Source organism: Heptranchias perlo, chromosome 7 (genome assembly GCF_035084215.1).
Source record: "Heptranchias perlo isolate sHepPer1 chromosome 7, sHepPer1.hap1, whole genome shotgun sequence".
Classification (NCBI taxonomy): Eukaryota; Metazoa; Chordata; class Chondrichthyes; order Hexanchiformes; family Hexanchidae; genus Heptranchias; species Heptranchias perlo.
In genome coordinates, this window is record NC_090331.1 from 11,712,871 (window position 1) to 11,735,324 (window position 22,454).

Sequence of the window (22,454 nt, forward strand, 5' to 3'; positions counted from 1 at the left end):
ACGTCAGTGGAGTGTCAGCCTAGATTTTGTGCTCAGGTCTCTGGTGTTGGACATGAATCCACAACCTACTGACTCAGAGGTGAGAGTGTGCTACCCACTGAGCCACAGCTGACACTTTTTTTTAAAAGAGAACATTCTCCACATTGAGGTTAAATTACAGTCTGATTCTAAACAATTTTACAACACCAAGTTATAGTCCAGCAATTTTATTTTAAATTCACAAGCTTTCGGAGGCTTCCTCCTTCGTCAGGTGAACGATGTGAAAATGAAATCCTCGAAATGAAATCGCATTTATAATTCACAGAACAATGCTTCGTGATTACAGACAGTTTTTTCAACTGCCCGTTGCCAAGGCAATCAGTGTGCAGACAGACAGGTGTTACTTGCCAGGTCTCAGAATATACAAATCACCAAAAAAAACAACAAACAAAAAAAAAACAGATAGAGAGGTAGAAACATAGAAAAGACAGCAACTGACCCGTTATATTAAAAACAGATAACATTTGTTCGCTGGTGGGGTAACGTGTAGCGTGACATGAACCCAAGATCCCGGTTGAGGCCGTCCTCATGGGTGCGGAACTTGGCTATCAATTTCTGCTCGACGATTTTGCGTTGTCGTGTGTCTCGAAGGCCGCCTTGGAGTACGCTTACCCGAAGGTCGGTGGATGAATGTCCATGACTGCTGAAGTGTTCCCCGACTGGGAGGGAACCCTCCTGTTTGGCGATTGTTGCGCGGTGTCCGTTCATCCGTTGTCGCAGCGTCTGCATGGTCTCGCCAATGTACCATGCTCTGGGGCATCCTTTCCTGCAACGTATGAGGTAGACAACGTTGGCCGAGTCACAGGAGTATGAACCATGCACCTGGTGGGTGGTGTCCTCTCGTGTGATGGTGGTATCTGTGTCGATGATCTGGCATGTCTTGCAGAGGTTACCGTGGCAGGGTTGTGTGGTGTCGTGGACGCTGTTCTCTTGAAAGCTAGGTAATTTGCTGCGAACGATGGTCTGTTTGAGGTTGGGTGGCTGTTTAAAGGCGAGTAGTGGAGGTGTGGGGATGGCCATAGCGAGGTGTTTGTCCTCATTGATGACATGTTGAAGGCTGCGGAGAACATGGCGTAGTTTCTCCGCTCCGGGGAAGTACTGGACGACAAAGGGTACTAGAATCATAGAATCATAGAAGTTACAACATGGAAACAGGCCCTTCGGCCCAACATGTCCATGTCGCCCAGTTTATACCACTAAGCTAGTCCCAATTGCCTGCACTTGGCCCATATCCCTCGATACCCATCTTCCCCATGTAACTGTCCAAATGCTTTTTAAAAGACAAAATTGTACCCGCCTCTACTACTGCCTCTGGCAGCTCGTTCCAGACACTCACCACCCTTTGAGTGAAAAAATTGCCCCTCTGGATCCTTTTGTATCTCTCCCCTCTCACCTTAAATCTGTGCCCCCTCGTTATAGACTCCCCTACCTTTGGGAAAAGATTTTGACTATCGACCTTATCTATGCCCCTCATTATTTTATAGACTTCTATAAGATCACCCCTTAACCTCCTACTCTCCAGGGAAAAAAGTCCCAGTCTGTCTAACCTCTCCCTGTAAGTCAAACCATCAAGTCCCGGTAGCATCCTAGTAAATCTTTTCTGCACTCTTTCTAGTTTAATAATATCCTTTCTATAATAGGGTGACCAGAACTGTACACAGTACTCCAAGTGTGGCCTCACCAATGCCCTGTACAACTTCAACAAGACATCCCAACTCCTGCATTCAATGTTCTGACCAATGAAACCAAGCATGCTGAATGCCTTCTTCACCACCCTATCCACCTGTGACTCCACTTTCAACTCTGTTGGTTGCGTCCCGTGTTAGTCTCCTGAGGAGGTCTATGCGATTTTTTGCTGTGGCCCGTCGGAACTGTCGATCGATGAGTCGAGCATCATATCCCGTTCTTACGAGGGCGTCTTTCAGCGTCTGTAGGTGTCCATCGCGTTCCTCCTCGTCTGAGCAGACCCTGTGTATTCGCAGGGCCTGTCCATAGGGGATGGCCTCTTTGACGTGGTTAGGGTGGAAGCTGGAAAAGTGGAGCATCGTGAGGTTGTCTGTGGGCTTGCGGTAGAGTGAGGTGCTGAGGTGCCCGTCTTTGATGGAGATTCGTGTGTCCAAGAAAGAAACTGATTCTGAGGAGTAGTCCATGGTGAGCTTGATGGTGGGATGGAACTTGTTGATGTTATCGTGTAGTCTCTTTAGTGATTCCTTGCCGTGGGTTCATAGAATCATAGAATCATAGAAGTTACAACATGGAAACAGGCCCTTCGGCCCAACATGTCCATGTCGCCCAGTTTATACCACTAAGCTAGTCCCAATTGCCTGCACTTGGCCCATATCCCTCGATACCCATCTTCCCCATGTAACTGTCCAAATGCTTTTTAAAAGACAAAATTGTACCCGCCTCTACTACTGCCTCTGGCAGCTCGTTCCAGACACTCACCACCCTTTGAGTGAAAAAATTGCCCCTCTGGATCCTTTTGTATCTCTCCCCTCTCACCTTAAATCTGTGCCCCCTCGTTATAGACTCCCCTACCTTTGGGAAAAGATTTTGACTATCGATCTTATCTATGCCCCTCATTATTTTATAGACTTCTATAAGATCACCCCTTAACCTCCTACTCTCCAGGGAATAAAGTCCCAGTCTGTCTAACCTCTCCCTGTAAGTCAAACCATCAAGTCCCGGTAGCATCCTAGTAAATCTTTTCTGCACTCTTTCTAGTTTAATAATATCCTTTCTATAATAGGGTGACCAGAACTGTACACAGTACTCCAAGTGTGGCCTCACCAATGCCCTGTACAACTTCAACAAGACATCCCAACTCCTGCATTCAATGTTCTGACCAATGAAACCAAGCATGCTGAATGCCTTCTTCACCACCCTATCCACCTGTGACTCCACTTTCAACTCTGTTGGTTGCGTCCCGTGTTAGTCTCCTGAGGAGGTCTATGCGATTTTTTGCTGTGGCCCGTCGGAACTGTCGATCGATGAGTCGAGCGTCATATCCCGTTCTTACGAGGGCGTCTTTCAGCGTCTGTAGGTGTCCATCGCGTTCCTCCTCGTCTGAGCAGACCCTGTGTATTCGCAGGGCCTGTCCATAGGGGATGGCCTCTTTGACGTGGTTAGGGTGGAAGCTGGAAAAGTGGAGCATCGTGAGGTTGTCTGTGGGCTTGCGGTAGAGTGAGGTGCTGAGGTGCCCGTCTTTGATGGAGATTCGTGTGTCCAAGAAAGAAACTGATTCTGAGGAGTAGTCCATGGTGAGCTTGATGGTGGGATGGAACTTGTTGATGTTATCGTGTAGTCTCTTTAGTGATTCCTTGCCGTGGGTCCATAGAATCATAGAATCATAGAAGTTACAACATGGAAACAGGCCCTTCGGCCCAACATGTCCATGTCGCCCAGTTTATACCACTAAGCTAGTCCCAATTGCCTGCACTTGGCCCATATCCCTCGATACCCATCTTCCCCATGTAACTGTCCAAATGCTTTTTAAAAGACAAAATTGTACCCGCCTCTACTACTGCCTCTGGCAGCTCGTTCCAGACACTCACCACCCTTTGAGTGAAAAAATTGCCCCTCTGGATCCTTTTGTATCTCTCCCCTCTCACCTTAAATCTGTGCCCCCTCGTTATAGACTCCCCTACCTTTGGGAAAAGATTTTGACTATCGACCTTATCTATGCCCCTCATTATTTTATAGACTTCTATAAGATCACCCCTTAACCTCCTACTCTCCAGGGAATAAAGTCCCAGTCTGTCTAACCTCTCCCTGTAAGTCAAACCATCAAGTCCCGGTAGCATCCTAGTAAATCTTTTCTGCACTCTTTCTAGTTTAATAATATCCTTTCTATAATAGGGTGACCAGAACTGTACACAGTACTCCAAGTGTGGCCTCACCAATGCCCTGTACAACTTCAACAAGACATCCCAACTCCTGCATTCAATGTTCTGACCAATGAAACCAAGCATGCTGAATGCCTTCTTCACCACCCTATCCACCTGTGACTCCACTTTCAAGGAGCTATGAATCTGTACTCCTAGATCTCTTTGTTCTATAACTCTCCCCAACGCCCTACCATTAACGGAGTAGGTCCTGGCCCGATTCGATCTACCAAAATGCATCACCTCACATTTATCTAAATTAAACTCCATCTGCCATTCATCGGCCCACTGGCCCAATTTATCAAGATCCCGTTGCAATCCTAGATAACCTTCTTCACTGTCCACAATGCCACCAATCTTGGTGTCATCTGCAAACTTACTAACCATGCCTCCTAAATTCTCATCCAAATCATTAATATAAATAACAAATAACAGCGGACCCAGCACCGATCCCTGAGGCACACCGCTGGACACAGGCATCCAGTTTGAAAAACAACCCTCGACAACCACCCTCTGTCTTCTGTCGTCAAGCCAATTTTGTATCCAATTGGCTACCTCACCTTGGATCCCATGAGATTTAACCTTATGTAACAACCTACCATGCGGTACCTTGTCAAATGCTTTGCTGAAGTCCATGTAGACCACGTCTACTGCACAGCCCTCATCTATCTTCTTGGTTACCCCTTCAAAAAACTCAATCAAATTCGTGAGACATGATTTTCCTCTCACAAAACCATGCTGACTGTTCCTAATTAGTCCCTGCCTCTCCAAATGCCTGTAGATTCTGTCCCTCAGAATACCCTCTAACAACTTACCCACTACAGATGTCAGGCTCACTGGTCTGTAGTTCCCAGGCTTTTCCCTGCCGCCCTTCTTAAACAAAGGCACAACATTTGCTACCCTCCAATCTTCAGGCACCTCACCTGTAGCGGTGGATGATTCAAATATCTCTGCTAGGGGACCCGCAATTTCCTCCCTAACCTCCCATAACGTCCTGGGATACATTTCATCAGGTCCCGGAGATTTATCTACCTTGATGCGCGTTAAGACTTCCAGCACCTCCCTCTCTGTAATATGTACACTCCTCAAGACATCACTATTTATTTCCCCAAGTTCCCTAACATCCATGCCTTTCTCAACCGTAAATACCGATGTGAAATATTCATTCAGGATCTCACCCATCTCTTGTGGTTCCGCACATAGATGACCTTGTTGATCCTTAAGAGGCCCTACTCTCTCCCTAGTTACCCTTTTGCCCTTTATGTATTTGTAGAAGCTCTTTGGATTCACCTTTGCCTGATCTGCCAAAGCAATCTCATATCCCCTTTTTGCCCTCCTGATTTCTCTCTTAACTCTACTCCGGCAATCTCTATACTCTTCAAGGGATCCACTTGATCCCAGCTGCCTATGCATGTCATATGCCTCCTTCTTATTTTTGACTAGTGCCTCAATCTCCCGAGTCATCCAAGGTTCCCTACTTCTACCAGCCTTGCCCTTCACTTTATAAGGAATGTGCTTACACTGAACCCTGGTTAACACACTTTTGAAAGCCTCCCACTTACCAGACGTCCCTTTGCCTGCCAACAGACTCTCCCAATCAACTTCTGAAAGTTGGCCTTTCCCCAATTTAGAATTTTAACTTTTGGGCCAGACCTATCCTTCTCCATAGCTATCTTAAAACTAATGGAATTATGATCACTGGTCCCAAAGTGATCCCTCACTAACACTTCTGTCACCTGCCCTTCCTTATTTCCCAAGAGGAGGTCAAGTTTTGCCCCCTCTCTAGTCGGGCCATCCACATACTGAATGAGAAATTCCTCCTGAATACACTCAACAAATTTCTCTCCATCCAAGCCCCTAATGCTATGGCTGTCCCAGTCAATGTTGGGAAAGTTAAAGTCCCCTACTATTACCACCCTATTTTTCTTGCAGCTGTCTGTAATCTCCTTACATATTTGCTCCTCAATTTCCCGTTGACTATTTGGGGGTCTGTAGTACAATCCTATCAAAGTGATCTCTCCCTTCTTATTTTTCAGTTCTACCCATATGGACTCAGTGGGCGAACCCTCGATGTATCTGGTGTATAGTGTTGGTTGGAGGTCTTGTGCAGTGAAGAAGTCCTGCTCGAACTTGTGCATGAAAATGTTGGCGTATTGGGGTGCGAATTTGGTCCCAATGGCTGTCTGACTAGTCTGATTCTAGTTCAGGGCTTCCTGTAACTGTTCAAATTGAATTTCCCTACATTACAACAGTGACTACACTTCAAAAAGTATTTAATTGGCTATAAAGTGCTTTGGGGTATCCTGAGGTCATGAAAGGCATTATATAAATGGAAGTCTTTCTTTCACTATCTGTATTTCTAATATTTTTTTGCTGATTTTTTTTTTCATTTGGTGCATTTTAAATCTGCCCTTCCCTTATTCCTCGTATTCAGTCCCTTGTGATTTTAAACTCTGCTTAAAATAGTCTGATTTTTAAAAAAAATTTCAAAAATCCTATGAAATATGGATCTTGTCGTTATGTAAGGCTCATTTGCACAAGTGGGGGTTTTTTGTTGCAGGTATTCCATCTGGTTCCTAAAGGTGTGTGAGCAATGATGGTAATGATACCACTCTCACTCTGCTGGGGATCAAGAAGGAAATGTGAAATAGTTGCACCAGGGAGAAATAATAGAATTTCCCAGTTGGGTTTAGCCAGTCCCTCTCTGTTTTTCAGATCGAGTTTTTAAAAAAAATGATTTCCTCAGCTTCTGCCATGCTGCTTGATTTATTATTTCTCCTTGCGGTATTATGCAGGGAATATTTAAGTGTTTCGTTTTGTCCACTGTTAATCCTTTCAGTCTCAATAGAGTTTTGATAGATTTAACAGTTTTAATTTGCTCCGGTGTTAGAAACAGCCAGTGCGTGAATTACACCAAAGCACATTTAGCGTCTTATCGAAACAGGATTTGTTTCTAAAAAATCAAATTGGAAATCGTATAGGGCATGACCTTTTCCTGGAAGTTAGCTACATCTCATCAGCAGCAGTCATCTTTGGAACTTGGGTCATTTGTGATATTTTCATTAGCCTATTATGCTAAATTCTGATGAAACTACTGACCCATTCAGCTTAACCTTTGGTTCAATGATAGTTGAAGAATTGTCAAGGTTACGGCGTGTATTGTGATACACGTAGACTATTATAATCTAATTTAATCCTGATTTCAACATTTAAATTTTGACATAGATTTTAATTTTTACGTAGTCTGGGAGAAGCAGAACAGCTCAAGTAGTAAAGGCGATTAATTCCTATAATGACAAAAAGCAAAATGCTGCGGATGCTGGAAATAAAAACAGAAAATGCTGGAAACACTCAGCAGGTCAGGCAGCATCTGTGGAGAGGGAAACAGAATTATCGTTTCAAGTCGATGACCTTTTCTCAGAACTGGAAGAAGTAAAGATTTAACATTTTTTAAGCAAGTACAGAGTCAGGGGAAGGTGGTGGGGGGAGGGTGTGCGGGGAAAGGAGGGAAGGAAAGAACAAAAGAGTTCGTCTGTGATAGGGTGGAGGGCAGGAGTGATTAAGTGACAAATGGGATGATGCTGCAAGGCAAGGAGGGTGGTAATGGGGCAAGTAAAGGAACAAAAGATCGGTCCAGAGGAGGTGTAAATGGCAACAGCAGAACCATTACCAGCACATGCTCTCCGAAAAAGTGGGACAGTGGTTATGATCTGAAGTTATTGAAATCATTGAGTCCGGAAGTTTGTAATTTGAGCTTCATTGGAACAGTGTAGGAGGCCGAGGTCAGAGTAGGAGTGGGACAGAGAATTAAAATAGTAAGCGATTGGAAGCTCAGGGTCACGCTCGCAGACTGAACGGAGGTGTTCAGCAAAGCGATCACCCCAATCTGCGTTTGGTCTCCCCGATGTAGAGGAGACCGCATTGTGAGCAGCGAATATAGTGTACTAAGTTGAAAGAAGTACAAGTAAATCACTGTTTCACCTGGAAGTAGTGTTTGGGGCCCTGACGGTGGGAACAGAGGAGGTGAAAGAGCAGGTCTTGCATCTCCTGCGCTCTCACGGGAAGGTGCTGTGGGAAGGAGATGTTGAGGGGCGATGGAAGAGTGGACCAGGGTGTCGCGGAGGGAACGGTCCTTTTGGAATGCTGAAAGTGAAGGGGAAGATGTGTTTGGTGGTGGCATCGCGTTGGAGGTGGCGGAAATGACGGAGGATGAATGTGGAGGCTAGTGGGATAGAAGGTGAAGACAAGGGGGACCCTATCATAGTTCTGGGAGGGAAGGGAAGGGGTGAGGGCAGAAGTGCGGGAAATGGGACAGACACGGTCAAGGGTCCTGTCAACCACAGTGGAGGGGTATCCTCGGTTGAGGAAAAAGGAAGACACTGGTGTGGAAGGTGGCATCGTCAGAACGGATGCGACGGAGACGGAGAAACTGGAAGAATGGAAGAGAGTCCTTACAGGAAGTGGGGTGAGAAGAAGTGTAATCAAGGTATCTGTGGGAGTCGATATTGGTTGACAGCCTATCCCCAGAAATGGAGATAGAGAAGTTGGGGAAGGGAAGGGAAGAGTTGGAGATGGACCATGTGAAGGCGAGGGAGGTGTGGAAATTGGAAGCAAAGTTGATGAAATTTTCCAGTTCGGGGCGAGAACAGGAAACTGTCTTCAATGTACCGGAAAAAGAGGTGAGGGAGGGGACCTGAGTATGACTGGCGCAAAGAATGTTCCACGTATCCCATGAAAAGGCAGGCATAGCCAGGACCCATGCAGGTTCCCATAGCGACACCTTTGATTCCACTCACTTCCTCCAAATAAAAGGAGTTATTGTTTAATGTAAGAACAAATTCAGCCAGGCGGCGGAGGGTGGTGGTGGATGGGGACTGGTTTGGCCTCCGTTCAAGAAAGAAGCGGAGGGCCTGCAGGCTGTGCTGGTGGGGGATGGAGGTGTAGAAGGACTAGACGTCCATGGTGAAAAGGAGATGGCTAGGGCTGGGAAACTGGAAACTGTTGAACTGGCGGAGGGCGTCGGAAGAGTCGCGGATATAGGCTGGAAGAGACTGGACAAGGGGAGAAAAAGAAAGGGTGGAGATAGGAAGAAATAGGTTCCAAGGGGCAAGAACAGGAGGAAACGATGGGTCTACCAGGGCAGTCCTGTTTGTGGATCTTGGGAAGGAGGTAGAAGTGGGCAAGGCAAAGTGGGTGGTAATGGGACAAGCAAAAAAAACAAAAGGTGGGCCTAGAGGAGCTGTAAATGACAACAGCAGAACCATCACCAGCACCTGCTGTCCGAAATTTCTATAATGTATTCAGGACAGTTTTCTAGAACAATACATTTTAGAACCGACAAGGGAACAGGCCATGCTGGATTTAGTGATTGAGTAAAGAATCAGAATTAGTTAACAATCTGATGGTAAGGGAGAGTCTTTCAAATAGTGGCCATATTATGATTGAATTTGATATTAGGTTTGAGAAGGAGAAGGGAGGGTTTTAAATTTAAGTAAGGCAAACATCGAAAAATGAGAGATGAATTGACCAGAGTTAATTGTTTAAAAAGCATTGGAGCTAATTACTTGCCATTAATCATATTGGTAGGAAAAAACTTGTATTTATATAGCACTTTATCTTATCTCTCAAACTTCCCAAAATGCTTCACTTACAATGAATTACTTTGATGTGCACAGCAACTATTATGTGCACAGTAAGATTCCCTACAGCAGTGAGCCGAAGATCAGTTAATCTCCTGACTCCCCAAAGCCTTTCCACCATCTACAGGAGTGTGATGGAATACTCTCCACTTGCCTGGATGAGTGCAGCTCCAACAACACTCAAGAAGTTTGACACCATCCAGGACAAAGCAGGCCACTTGATTGGCACCCCATCCACCACCCGAAACATTCACTCCCTTCACCACCGTGCACTGTGGCTGCAGTGTGTACCATCTACAAGATGTACTGCAGCAACTCGCCAAGGCTTCTTTGACAGCACCTCCCAAACCTGCGACCTCTACCACCTAGAAGGACGAAGGCAGCAGGCACATGGGTACAACACCACCTGCACGTTCCCCTCCAAGTCACATACCATCCCGACTTGCCAATATATCGCCGTTCCTTCATCGTTGCTGGGTCAAAATCCTGGAACTCCATAACTAACAGCACTGTGGGAGAACCTTCACCACACGGACTGCAGCGGTTCAAGAAGGCGGCTCATCACCACCTTTCTCAAGGGCAATTAGGAATGGCAATAAATGCTGGCCTTGCCAGCGATGCCCACATCCCATGAACGAATAAAAAAAAATCTGGTTTTGTTGGTGGTAGAAGAAGCATTGTTGACCCGGGTACCAGGATCAACAAGGTCATCTATGTGCGGAACCACAAGAGATGGGTGAGATCCTAAATGAATATTTCACATCGGTATTTACGGTTGAGAAAGGCATGGATGTTAGGGAACTTGGGGAAATAAATAGTGATGTCTTGAGGAGTGTACATATTACAGAGAGGGAGGTGCTGGAAGTCTTAACGCGCATCAAGGTAGATAAATCTCCGGGACTTAATGAAATGTATCCCAGGACGTTATGGGAGGTTAGGGAGGAAATTGCGGGTCCCCTAGCAGAGATATTTGAATCATCGACAGCTACAGGTGAGGTGCCTGAAGATTGGAGGGTAGCAAATGTTGTGCCCTTGTTTAAGAAGGGCGGCAGGGAAAAGCCTGGGAACTACAGACCGGTGAGCCTGACATCTGTAGTGGGTAAGTTGTTGGAGGGTATTCTGAGGGACAGGATCTACAGGCATTTGGAGAGGCAGGGACTAATTAGGAACAGTCAGCATGGTTTTGTGAGAGGAAAATCATGTCTCACGAATTTGATTGAGTTTTTTGAAGGGGTAACCAAGAAGATAGATGAGGGCTGTGCAGTAGACGTGGTCTACATGGACTTTAGCAAAGCCTTTGACAAGGTACCGCATGGTAGGTTGTTACATAAGGTTAAATCTCACTGGATCCAAGGTGAGGTAGCCAATTGGATACAAAATTGGATTGACGACAGAAGACAGAGGGTGGTTGTGGAGGGTTGTTTTTCAAATTGGAGGCCTGTGATCAGCGGTGTGCTTCAGGGATTGGTGCTGGGTCCATGTTGGGCCGAAGGGCCTGTTTCTATGTTGTAAACTTCTATGATTCTATAAGTCCCTGCCATAAGACCATAAGAGATAGGAGCAGGAGTAGGCCAATCGGCCCCTCGAGCCTGCTCCGCCATTCAATGAGATCATGGCTGATCTGATTTTTACCTCAACTCCACTTTCCCGCCTTTTCCCCCATATCCTTTGACTTCCTTGCTGATCAAAAATGTGTCTAACTCAGCCTTGAATGTATTCAATGACTCAGCCTCCACAGCTTTTTGGGGTAAAGAATTCCAAAGATTCACGACCCTCTGGGAGAAGATATTCCTCCTCATTTCCGTCTTAAACGTCTTATTCTGAGACCATAGAATCATAGAAGTTTACAACATGGAAACAGGCCCTTTGGCCCAACATGTCCATGTCGTCCAGTTTATACCACTAAGCTAGTCCCAATTGCCTGCACTTGGCCCATATCCCTCTATACCCATCTTACCCACGTAACTGTCCAAATGCTTTTTAAAAGACAAAATTGTACCCGCCTCTACTACTGCCTCTGGCAGCTCGTTCCAGACACTCACCACCCTTTGAGTGAAAAAATTGCCCCTCTGGCCCCTTTTGTATCTCTTCCCTCTCACCTTAAATCTATGCCCCCTCGTTATAGACTCCCCAACCTTTGGGAAAAGATTTTGACTATCTACCTTATCTATGCCCCTCATTATTTTATAGACTTCTATAAGATCACCCCTAAACCTCCTACTCTCCAGGGAAAAAAGTCTCAGTCTATCCAACCTCTCCCTATAAGTCAAACCATCAAGTCCCGGTAGCATCCTAGTAAATCTTTTCTGCACTCTTTCTAGTTTAATAATATCCTTTCTATAATAGGGTGACCAGAACTGTACACAGTATTCCAAGTGTGGCCTTACTAATGTCTTGTACAACTTCAACAAGACATCCCAACTCCTGTATGCCCCCTAGTTTTAGATTCCCCCATGAGGGGTAACATCCTCTCAGCATCTACCCTATCGAGTCCCCTCAGAATCTTATATGTTTCAATAAGATCTCCTATCGTTCTTCTAAACTCCAATGAGTATAGACCCAACCTGTTCAATCTTTTCTCATAAGGCAATCCTTCTTTACCCGGAATCAACCTAGTGAACCTTCTCTGAACTGCCTCCAATGCAAGTATGTCCTTCCTTAAATAAGGGCACCAGAACTGTACGCAGTACTCCAGGTGTGGTCTCACCAGCACCCTGTACAGTTGTAGCATGACTTCCCTGCTTTTATACTCCATCCCCCTAGAAATAAAGGCCGATATTCCGTTTGCCTTCCGGATTACCTGCTGCACCTGTATGTTGACTTTTTGTGTTTCATGTACGAGGACACCCAGATCCCTCTGTACCGCAGCATGTTGTAGTATTTCTCCGTTCAAATAATATTTTGCTTATTTATTTTTCCTCCCAAAGTGGTTGACTTCACATTTTCCCACATTATATTCCATCTGCCAAATTTTTGCCCATTCACTGAACCTGTCAATATCCCTTTGCAGACACTTTGTATCCTCCTCACAACTTGCTTTTCCACCTATCTTTGTATCATCAGCAAATTTGGCCACAAGACACTCTGTCCCTTCGTCCAAGTCATTGATGTATATTGTAAATGGTTGAGGCCCCAGCACTGATCCCTGCGGCAACCCACTAGTTACGGATTGCCATTTTGAAAATGACCCTTTTATCCCGACCCTTTGTTTTCTGTTAGTTAGCCAGCCCTCTATCCATGCCAGTATATTACCCCCAACACCATGAGCTCTTATCTTGTGCAGTAATCTTTTATGTGGCACCTTATTGAATGCCTTTTGGAAATCCAAATACACTGCATCCATTGGTTCCCCTTTATCCACCCTGCCCATTACTTCCTCAAAGATCTCTAATAAATTTGTCAGACATTATTTCCCCTTCATAAAACCATGTTTACTCTCCTTGATTGTATTATGAGTCTCCAAATGTCCTGCTACTACTTCCTTAATAATGGATTCTAGCATTTTCCCAATGACAGATGTTAGGCTAACTGGTCTATAGATACCTGCTTGCTGTCTCACTCCCTTCTTGAATAGGGGTGTAACGTTTGCGGTTTTCCAATCTGCTGGGACCTTTCCAGAATCTAGTGAATTCTGGAAGATTACAACCAATGCATCCACTATCTCTGTAGCCACTTCCTTTAAGACCCTCGGATGCAAGCCATCAGGTCCAGGGGTCTTGTCAGCCTTTAGACTCATTAGTTTACCTAATACTTTTTCTCTAATGATAGTGATTGTTTTTAGTTCCTCCCTCCCCTTTGCCTCTTCTTCAGATAGCGCTATACTGCCCGCCTGAACCGCTGGAGGCAGATGGAGCCTTGGTTTAATGTCACAGTCCACGGTGGCATCTTGGACAATGCAGCACTCCCTCAGTACTGCACTGACGGTCAGCATTATGTGCTGAGATCGTGCAGCATGACTTGAACCCACAACCTTCTGACTCAGTGGTGAGAATACTACCGAGTGAGTCAAGCAGGTACTGCTAGTAAGTGCTAAGCATAGATAGTCATTAGTTCTTGGTTTTCTGTTATCATAGATAATCTAAGGGTAAATATGGAGCAACCTCACCTTTAAGGGTAGCAATGAATTAAAGCAGTTCTCTACCATAACACAAACTAACCTTGATAGCAGTTAATGTTAGTCAAGGAATAGGTTGATTTGTTTTGTATGTTAGTTGAAACAGAATTTGTAGGGAAGGTCTAACGAAAACACAATAACCCATATCTGAGTACAGCTGCAGTTGATGAGGCATAACTAACCATCAGCAAAGGGTTATGACCTGAATAAAGCAGAAAACAAAACTATTTCTCAACAAAGTTTGGGTGCCATTTGCTCATTGTTTGTTATTCTACATGAACGGGTTACGAAGCTTGATTAAAGAAATACCACTAAGCCAGAAAGAATTAACGGACAAGGAGGAAGCTTAAATAATGTCTGTACAAGTAGTTAAATATCAAGTCACTTCATCAATGTCTTTATTGTTTTTGCGGCTGTCTGACCCAATGAAAGGAGAAGTTGGGCTCTAATCTTTTCTGGGTTTAACAGACGCCATGAACGTTTTCATATTAATTGTGGCAAATGGTTATATTTAAATCATTTTCTTGTGAATTTTGTACTCATCGAGGCAAGGAATATTAATGCTGGGGAAATGAATATTTTCTATTTCGAGCGCCCGTTCTCTGCATCAAGCATTCCGAGGTTAGGCATAGCATCGGTTAGGGGCAGTGTATTAATTTGCCTCAGGCCCAACCTCAGAAGAGTGTTCCCTACTCTGCCAGTGTAACATTTTTCCATTCTTCATAATAGCCGTCCTGTAAGCTCTGTGAATGAGATTGACAATTTAATGCCCATTAATATAGGAAAAGTGGCAGTTGTATGCTGTGATTCTACATTTACTGGGGACTGAATTGAGACTGCCGAAACTCATGTCACGTAGGGTGTTTACGACCAGCTTTACTTCATTTTTTTTAAAAAGCAAGCAATGCTAAATATATTAAAAATAAAACCCTTTAACATTACAATAAAAGCACGAATTTACTTCCTTAAACTTTTAGAAAGCACAAGCTTTTCCTCTCATTTTTTTAAACCTATATGTAATTTATCATTTATTTACCAAGAGAAAAAAAAAGCTATGCTAAATTTGGATGCTAATTGAATTTCACATCAAAAATTCTAGTGTCATCATACATTATGCGTCATACCATTCTGCGGCATAATCGAATGGTGTGCCAACTGTCTGCAGCTTTAACTGTCGATTGTTTAACGAGTGTAAGGGTTTATGTGTTACCGTCACACATAATTTTGAGAAGTGTCCACTTAGGAAAGCTTTTAATCTATTTAAATCAGTGTACCTTTGTTGGTCACTTTTTCTGTGACGTTCAGACTGCCTTTTAAATCGTTTTTTGTAAATAGAATCCCATGGGGTATTTTTGGAATGTGGCGCACCTTTCTATTTTAACGATTGTAAACAATTTTACAACACCAAGTTATAGTCCAGCAATTTTATTTTAAATTCACAAGCTTTCGGAGGCTTCCCCCTTCGTCAGGTGAACGATGTGAAACGAGGCATAGCACATTTTAACCTACTTCTTTCCTAATTTTAATATTCTGCTGTTAAAGCGCAAGATAAAATCTGAGTACTGTCATTTAACAACCTTCTGCTCTAGCTAATAAAGAACATTAAACGATGATTTTGTAAAAGGGAGAGTTTAAGATGTGCTACTGGGCATTATATAAGAAAAAAACATTAGTAGTTTGATACTATTGTTTAGTGGTGTTTTGTGTTCCAAAGGAGTTGGGGGTGGGTGGGTGTTGGTTGTATTTGTGTGCAGAAACAATATTTCAGTGAGCGAGTGGTCAATCTGTGGAACAGACTCCCTAGGGAGACTGTGGAATCAGTTCGTGTTGATTCATTCAGATGCAAATTTTTTTTTTTATATTCGTTCATGGGATGTGGGTGTCGCTGGCGAGGCCGGCACTTATTGCCCATCTCTAATTGCCCTTGAGAAGGTGGTGGTGAGCCGCCTTCTTGAACCGCTGCAGTCTGTGTGGTGAAGGTTCTCCCACAGTGCTGTTAGGAAGGGAGTTCCAAGATTTTGACCCAGCGACAATGAAGGAACGCCGATATATTTCCAAGTGGGGATGGTGTGTGACTTGGAGGGGAACGTGCAGGTGATGTTGTTCCCATGTGCCTGCTGCTCTTGTCCTTCTAGATGGTGGAGGTCGCGGGTTCGGGAGGTGCTGTCAAAGAAGCCTTGGTGAGCTGCTGCAGTGCATCCTGTGGATGGTACACACTGCAGCCACTGTGTGCCGGTGGTGAAGGGAGTGAATGTTTAGGGTGGTCATGATGTGGAGATGATGTGGAGATGGCACCCCATCCACCATCCATAGGGTGGTGGATGGGGTGCCAATCAAGCGGGCTGCTTTGTCCTGGATGGTGTCGAGCTTCTTGAGTGTTGTTGGAGCTGCACTCATCCAGGCAAGTGGCGAGTATTCCATCACACTCCTGACTTGTGCCTTGTAGATGGTGGAAAGGCTTTGTGGAGTTAGGAGGTGAGTCACTTGCCGCAGAATACCCAGCTTCTGACCTGTTCTTGTAGCCACAATATTTATATGGCTGGTCCAGTTAAGTTTCTGGTCAATGGTGACCCCCAGGATGTTGATGGTGGGGGATTCGGCGATGATAATGCCGTTGAATGTCAAGGGGAGGTGGTTAGACTCTCTCTTGTTGGAGATGGTCATCGTCTGGCGCGAATGTTTGTTAGATTTCTTTCAGAAAATAACATTTTGGGATACTGTACATGAGTAATTTGAGATTTGATGTGGTAAGTGTAGCATCGCTTGGGAGGAACAGGTGACTTTGGACCTATGGTTCCCAAAGCTCTCCACCACTGGGGTTCTCCTCACCTCATGTCTGAGTCTGTTGTAGATTAATTGATGGAGATTGATTGCTACGTTTAGTCAACAACTCCGTTATCATTGTATAATGCGACTGCCAGGAGGGTAGAAGGCGAACTAGATGGACCTTGGTCTTTTCTCGCCTAGCAATTCCTATAGTTAGAGGTGTAAACGCGCACATTATACGCAAGTTCAGTGCACAATATACTCAGAAACCTAGGGTAGGGCTGCTTTCCTGTACACAGCTCAGTCACCTTGAATGTGTATCTTTCCTAGTTCCTCAGTTTGAAACGCACTGTGAGTATGTACAGGCCACGCTGCAGGAGTTCTTAGTCTGGCTTCACGGCGAACCCGATCTCCCACCAGGACCGTTCAGCTCTTTCCCTCGCTCTCAGTATTGGGCCTATGCGGACTATAAGTACATCGCCATGACGTTTGAAGAAAAGGCTGAACTCTTTCAGGTAAACAAATGGTTCAGAATTTGTTCAGACCAAACTCGCCGTTGTGAGATTTTGTAAAAATACCATTCAACACCATTAGCCCAGAACAAAATGTTTTGTTAATCAGAAGCACATGCTCGTTACAGTTGTAACGAGATGCTTGTCTTTTGGAGGAGACGTTAAACCGAGGCCCTGTCTGCCCTCTTGGGTGGGCATAAAAGATCCCATGGCATTATTTCGAAGTAGAGCAGGGGAGTTCTCCCCAGTGTCTTGGCCAATATTTATCCCTCAAACCAAGATCACTAGAACAGATTATCTGGTCATTATCACACTACTTAGTGGCATCTTGCTGTGTGCAATTTGGCTGCTGAGTTTCCTACATTACAAAAGTGAATACAGTTCAAAAGTACTTCATTGGCTGTAAAGTGCTTTGGGACATCCTACGGTTGTGAAAGGTGCTATATAAATGCGTGTCTGTCTGTCATGCTTTCTTTATATAAAAAAAAATTCTGGTAGAATATTGATTGAGATTTCAGTGGATAAAAAATGAAACATTCCTGCCAGTGATGGTTTCTGTCCTGCTGGCCACAGTGCACACAGGGTTAAAATTAGGTTCACTTACAGAAAACAGTTCTGTCTGGCTGTATGTACACACACAAATCAGGACAGGCCAGAAACGAAGGACAGTTCAGGAAGGCCTTGATATGCGAGTGTTTGGGGCAGTTGTTATTGTTGGATGGGGGACATGTCTCATCAAATGTCCAGTATTTTTGGATAGATTCATCTGTTTCCCCAGGAAGTGGCTAAGCCATTCAATTGGTGTGTGTGTATCTATCTATCTATCTATCTATCTATCTATCTATCTATCTATCTATGTCTATCCCTCCATTGAGTTTGAGGGATACAATTTTTTAAGATTCCTTTGTTCCGATACATCATCAAAGGATTTTGGAGGTGTATTTGGGGCTGACTTCCTCAAAGCCATCAGAGATAGGGGCAGGTGAGAGATGACTTTGTTGCAGGTCAGCAGCGAACTGCTGTGCAAGATTAATCAGAAACCGTGTTTCTGAAACCAAGTGGCAAATGGTGTTCAACCCAGAGAAGTGTGAGGTAACGCACCTGGGGAGGTCAAACAGTAAAAGGGAATACGCAGTAAACGGGAATATATTGAGAGGAGTAGAGGAAGTGAGAGACCTTGGAGTGCATGTGCACAGGTCCCTGAAGGTGGCAGTACAGGTAGATAAGGTTGTGAAGAAGGCATACGGAATGCTCTCTGTTATTAGCCAAGGTATAGAATACAAAAGCAGGGATGTAATGATGGAACTGTATAAAACGCTGGTAAGGCCACAGCTGGAGTATTGTGCGCAGTTCTGGTCACCACATTCCAGAGAAATTACATCCTTCCTGTAGAGAGTGCAGAGAAGATTTACAAGAATGTTGCCAGGGCTTGAAAATTGCAGCTTCGAGGAGAGATTGGATAGGCTGGGGTTGTTTTCCTTGGAGCAGAGGAGGCTGAGGGGAGACTTGATTGAGGTGTACAAAATTATGATGGTCCCAGATAGAGTAGACAGGAAGTACCTGTTTCCCCTGGCGGAGAGATCAAGAACTAGAGGACATAGATTTAAGCTGATTGGCGAAGGATTAGTTGGGACATGAGGAAAAACTTTTTTATCCAGAGGGTGGTGGGTGTATGGAATTCGCTGCCCAAATTGGTGGTCGAGGCAGGGACCCTCAATTCTTTTAAAAAATACCTGGACCTGCACCTAAAGTGCTGTCAACTGCAGGGCTGCGGACCGGGTGCTGGAAGGTGGGATTAGAAAGGGCACCTAGTTGTTCATCGAACCAGCGGGGACACGATGGGCCGAATGGCCCCCCTTCTGTGCTGTATCTTTTCTATGGTTCTATGAAGGTTCATATTCAGTGTTAGCACAGAAGCGACTTTGTTCTTTTCTGTCTCCCAATGGGATGTAGTTAACTCTGTCTGTCTGTCGCCCGCCCGCCCGCCCGCCACAGTCGGATGCGTCTTTTTGAAGTCACGAAATGATGTGGTGCCACATGATGTAACCTGTAAGCCAGAACACAGTGCCGAGGTTTTGAACCCCTGGGCTGACTGCAGTTACCTGGATATTGGGCACCTAAATGCAAAATGCAGTTCTTGAATGTGAGGCCTAGCTTACAGGAGTGGTCTGTGGCGCTGAACCCGAGGAAAATAGCTAGTGTGTGGAAAAAAAAAGCCCAAAATATAACGAGCGCACAAAAATGTTGCACTAGGTGCTCACTGCAATGCCCTCTTAAAAATTGGATGTTTACCAATAGAGAAAACATATAAAGAAAACTGACAACAAGAAGACCGTTTGTTCCAGCACTCTTTCGAAAGACTTGTATTTATATAAGTGACATCACATTTCAAAGCAACTTCTCAGAATGCATTGTTTTAATTACTTTAGATGTACAATGGCGGTCTGTCCTTACTAAGATCCCACAAACAACAATGTGTCTTTTGGTGGTGTTGGTTAAGCCAGAGAATGCAGGCCAGGACACCAGGAGAACTCCCTATCCTGCTTCATAAGATGCCCTGGAGCCTTTAACGTCCACCTGAACAGGCAGATGGGGCCTCTTTTTAAAGTCTGATCTGAAGGATGGTACTTCCAACAGCATTCCCTTCCTCCAGTCTGACAGACATTTAAACAGACATTTGACAGACATGTTAAAATGAGGCACTATTAAATTATGCTATTTTGTGTGCCGGGGGAAAATGTGGAATTGAGTGCAGGAAGTGGCTAAAGAAAAATGTTTTTTTTTTATTCAGTCATTCATTCATGGGATGTGGGCGTCGCTGGATAGGCCTGCACTTATTGCCCATCCCTAATTGCCCCTGTGAAGGTGATGGTGAGGCCCCTTCTTGAACCTCTGCAGTCCGTATGATGAAGGTAGCAGGATTGTACAACTGAGTGGCTTGCTCGGCCATTTCAGAGGGCAGTTAAGAATCAACCACATTGCTGTGGGTCTGGAGTCACATATAGGCCAGACCGGGTGAGGACGGCAGGTTTCCTTCCCTAAATGACACTAGTGAATCAGATGGGTTTTTACGACAATCCGGTAGTTTCATGGTCACCGTTACTGATAGTAGCTTTTTCTTAATTCCAGATTTTATTTAATTAACTGAATTTAAATTCCCCAGCTGCCGTGGCGAGAACTGAACTCGCATTTATTAGTCCAGGCCTCTGGATTACTAGTCCAGCAGCATAACCACTATGCTACCGTACCTGGTTGATCGTCAGCGAGCTGAATGCAAAACTGCTGAATCGGTCTGCCAGGAAGGACCTGTTTTTAATGGGTCTTCCAGGTTGCTGATCGTAGCCAGTCCCTGCAATTTGCATCCAGCTTACATAAGAACATAAGAACATAAGAAATTGGAGCAGGAGTAGGCCAATCGGTCCCTCGAGCCTGCTCCGCCATTCAATAAGATCATGGCTGATCTGATCCCAACCACAAATCTAAAGAACACAAGAAGTCGGAGCAGGACCCGGCCACACAGCCCCTGGGCCCTCTCCGCCACCCACAGGGCATTGACCGATCCGAACTCAGCTTCATGTCCAATTTCCTGCCCGCTCCCCATAACCCCTAATTCCCTTTACTTCTAGGAAACTGTATTTCTGTTTTAAATTTATCTAATGATGTAGCTTCCACAGCTTCCTGGGGCAGCAAATTCCACAGACCTACCACCCTCTGAGTGAAGAAGTTTCTCCTCATCTCAGTTTTGAAAGAGCAGCCCCTTATTCTAAGATTATGCCCCCTCGTTCTAGTTTCACCCATCTTTGGGAACATCCTTACTGCATCCACCCGATCAAGACCCTTCACAATCTTATATGTTTCAATAAGATCGCCTCTCATTCTTCTGAACTCCAATGAGTAGAGTCCCAATCTACTCAACCTCTCCTCATATGTCCGCCCCCTCATCCCCGGGATTAACCGAGTGAACCTTCTTTGTACTGCCTCGAGAGCAAGTATGTCTTTTCTTAAGTATGGAGACCAAAACTGTATGCAGTATTCCAGGTGCGGTCTCACCAATACCTTATATAACTGCAGCAATACCTCCTTGTTTTTATATTCTATCCCCCTAGCAATAAAAGCCAACATTCCGTTGGCTTTCTTGATCACCTGCTGCACCTGCATACCAACTTTTTGATTTTCTTGCACTAGGACCCCCAGATCCCTTTGTAGTGCAGTACTTTCCAGTCTCTCGTCATTAAGAAAATAACTTGCTCTCTGATTTTTCCTGCCAAAGTGCATAACCTCACATTTTCCAATATTATATTGCATCTGCCAAATCTCCGCCCACTCACCCAGCCTGTCTATATCCCCTTGCAGGTTTTTAATGTCCTCCTCACTCTCTACTTTCCCTCCCATCTTTGTATCATCTGCAAATTTTGATATGTTGCACTCGGTCCTCTCCTCCAAATCGTTAATATAGATTGTAAAGAGTTGGGGACCCAGCACCGACCCCTGTGGAACACCACTGGTTACTGGTTGCCAGTCCGAAAATGAACCATTTATCCCAACTCTCTGCTTCCTGTTCGATAACCAATCCTCCACCCATGCCAGAATATTACCCCCAATCCCGTGATTTTTTATCTTAAGTAATAATCTTTTATGTGGCACCTTGTCGAATGCCTTCTGGAAGTCTAAATACACTATGTCCACTGGTTCCCCTTTATCCACCCCGTACGTTATATCCTCAAAGAACTCAAGCAAATTTGTCAGACATGGCTTCCCCTTCATAAAGCCATGCTGACTTTGTCCTATTAAATTATGCTTATCTAAATGTTCCGTTACTGTCTCCTTAATAATAGACTCCAAAATTTTACCCACCACAGATGTTAAGCTAACTGGCCTATAATTTCCAGCCTTCTGCCTACTACCCTTTTTAAATAACGGTGTTACATTAGCAGTTTTCCAATCTGCCGGGACCTCTCCTGAGTCCAGGGAATTTTGGAAAACTATCACCAAAGCATCCACAATCCCTACTGCCACTTCCCTCAAGACCCTAGGATGGAAGCCATCAGGTCCAGGGGATTTATCCGCCTTGAGTCCCATTATTTTACTGAGTACCATCTCCTGAGTGATTTTAATCGTATTTAGCTCCTCCCCTCCCGAGAGTCCCCTGTTTGTCCAGTGTTGGGATATTCTTAGTGTCCTCTACAGTAAAGACTGAAACAAAATATTTGTTCAGCATTTTTGCCATCTCCATGTTTCCCACCATTAATTTCCCGGTCTCATCCTCTAAGGGACCTATGTTTGCCTTAGCCACCCTTTTTCTTTTTATATAACTATAGAAACTCTTGCTATCTGTTTTTATATTTTTTGCTAATTTCTTTTCATAATCTAACTTCCCTTTCTTAATCAATCCTTTAGTTACTTTTTGCTGTCTTTTGAAGAATTCCCAATCTTCTATCCTCCCACTAAGTTTGGCTACCTTATATGTCCTTGTTTTTAGTCGGATACTATCCTTGATTTC

The 22,454-nt window shown here is 44.6% G+C and overlaps 1 protein-coding gene across 1 annotated transcript in view; it reads left to right on the plus strand.

Annotated features, from left to right (window-relative positions):
• Window positions 1–22,454, plus strand: part of hspbap1 (hspb associated protein 1) — a 77,738-nt gene that overhangs the window by 15,226 nt on the left and 40,058 nt on the right. Inside the window, exon 3 of the mRNA XM_067987083.1 lies at window positions 16,773–16,957. Within this exon, the coding sequence (XP_067843184.1) occupies window positions 16,773–16,957 (185 nt within the window). The remainder of the gene's footprint in view (window positions 1–16,772; window positions 16,958–22,454) is intronic.